This window comes from Octopus bimaculoides, chromosome 1, assembly GCF_001194135.2.
Source record: "Octopus bimaculoides isolate UCB-OBI-ISO-001 chromosome 1, ASM119413v2, whole genome shotgun sequence".
NCBI lineage: Eukaryota > Metazoa > Mollusca > Cephalopoda > Octopoda > Octopodidae > Octopus > Octopus bimaculoides.
Genome location: NC_068981.1, coordinates 4265350 through 4267094, shown reverse-complemented (window position 1 = coordinate 4267094; position 1745 = coordinate 4265350). Strand labels below are relative to the sequence as shown.

At 34.4% G+C, this 1745-nt stretch overlaps 1 protein-coding gene across 1 annotated transcript in view; it reads right to left on the bottom strand.

Annotated features, from left to right (window-relative positions):
• Positions 1 to 1745, bottom strand: part of LOC106880950 (hydrocephalus-inducing protein) — a gene marked incomplete at its 3' end in the record, with an annotated part of 180276 nt that overhangs the window by 118176 nt on the left and 60355 nt on the right. Inside the window, exons 29-30 of the mRNA XM_052974127.1 lie at positions 1250 to 1444; positions 637 to 777 (exon numbers count right to left, since the gene is read on the bottom strand). Of these exons, the coding sequence (XP_052830087.1) occupies positions 637 to 777; positions 1250 to 1444 (336 nt within the window). The remainder of the gene's footprint in view (positions 1 to 636; positions 778 to 1249; positions 1445 to 1745) is intronic.

Genomic DNA, 1745 nt, shown 5'->3' with positions numbered 1-1745 from the left:
CTCATCATCATCATCATCATCCTTTAACGTCTGTTTTCCCCTATGGCATGGGTTCTTTGCAACAGTAATTTGCTGATGTTTTCCATCAGAGATTTGAAATTCGGATTATTGTTCACAATATGGTTATAACATCATCTTTCAGTCTTGGATACGACAAGAGAAAATATTAGTCAGTAACAAGGTAGAGCTTACAAGATTTGGGGAAAAAAAATCTCTCTCCTCCACCTTTGGTACGGCACCAAAATACTTCTTTAAGGATGGCTCAATAAGCTATTAAGTGAAGTATTTCTTTGAGGATTTCTTTTGTATTCAGAGAGCATCTTCATTTGCTCATTTATTTAATGTCTGTTTTTCAGTGTCAACATGAGTTGGGGGGGGGTCTTTTTTAAGGCAAGATTTTATAGCTGGATGCTCTTCCTGTCACCAACCTATAGCAGTTTCTCAAATATAGGTAGTTTCTTATTTGTTCCAAAGGCCTTCAAACACACAGAGCAACTGGTCAAAATATCAACAAGAAATGTAAACATTTTATTACCATTGGGGACAAGCAAAGCAATGGAATGTCAATATTCGTGTACACTGGTGGGGGGCGGGGAGACCGCAAGAAAAAAAGAGAGAGATAAATACAAAAATTACCCCTTCAGTTGGCATGAATTTTACTTGAATATTTACTCTTTGTCCTGGCTGGAGTACTCCTGAGGGAGGAATTATTTCAAAGTTCTTACGTGGTCTCAAGGCAGCTTTTTTATTTGCTGTGTCTTGTGTTTCATTTTTGGCCTAATAGAAGAACAATTCACTGAATGAAAATTTCTAAGAAATACCAAAGAATATATTCTTTCACAATCATAAAAATTACTTTTGTAACTTCTGCAACATTTTACTAAACATTTACTCTTTCTAAACATTTACATCTCCAAAAATAATTCTAACCACTTTGATATCAACCCACCTAAAACCCTTTGTTCTGTGATACAAACTTCCTGTTTTAAAGTGATCTAAGTTAAAATTCTTTCAACCAAAATTTCAAATTGATTCCAAACACCGGTTTAATAATGGTAAAGTTATTTTAGTAAATTCTTTGCTATTTTCAAAATTAACTGAAACAAATGAAGTGTATTTCAACAGAAATATGGTAACAAAAGGGTTAAAGTGATCTAAATTAAAACCTTTGTATTTCAACAGAAATATGGTAACAAAAAGGTTAAACATGAGCAATATTACAGCTGTAAATATTTTTAAGAGGGCTTACCAGAAGTTTCCTGGCCGAAGATGGAAGATAGCTCCATTCACATTGAACATATTGGTGGTTATGAAGTTGGGTGCTCATTATTTTACACTCACCACATTTCACATTTTCAAAATCCAGTATATCATGAGAAACTTCCATATCTGGCATGGTGATGTGAGCGCGAAGAGACACAATAATTTGTGGCCCGTTTGTTATCTATTAATGATGTCACAAATAAAATTAATAAACAAAAAAAACAAAAGAAAAATGAAATGAAATGTTAAAAAATATATAATTATTTTGGTTCTGTATTGAAAGACCCCAGAACTTCTCCTTTGTAAGCCTATGACTTATTTTATCGGTCTCTTCTGCCAAAACCGCTAAGTTACTGGAGACGTAAACACACCAACATCAGTTGTCAAGCAATGGTGGGGGAACAAACACACACACACATGTATGTATATGTTGCTTTCCTGGCACTTGTGCCAGTGGCACGTGAAAAGACATTCGAGCAAGA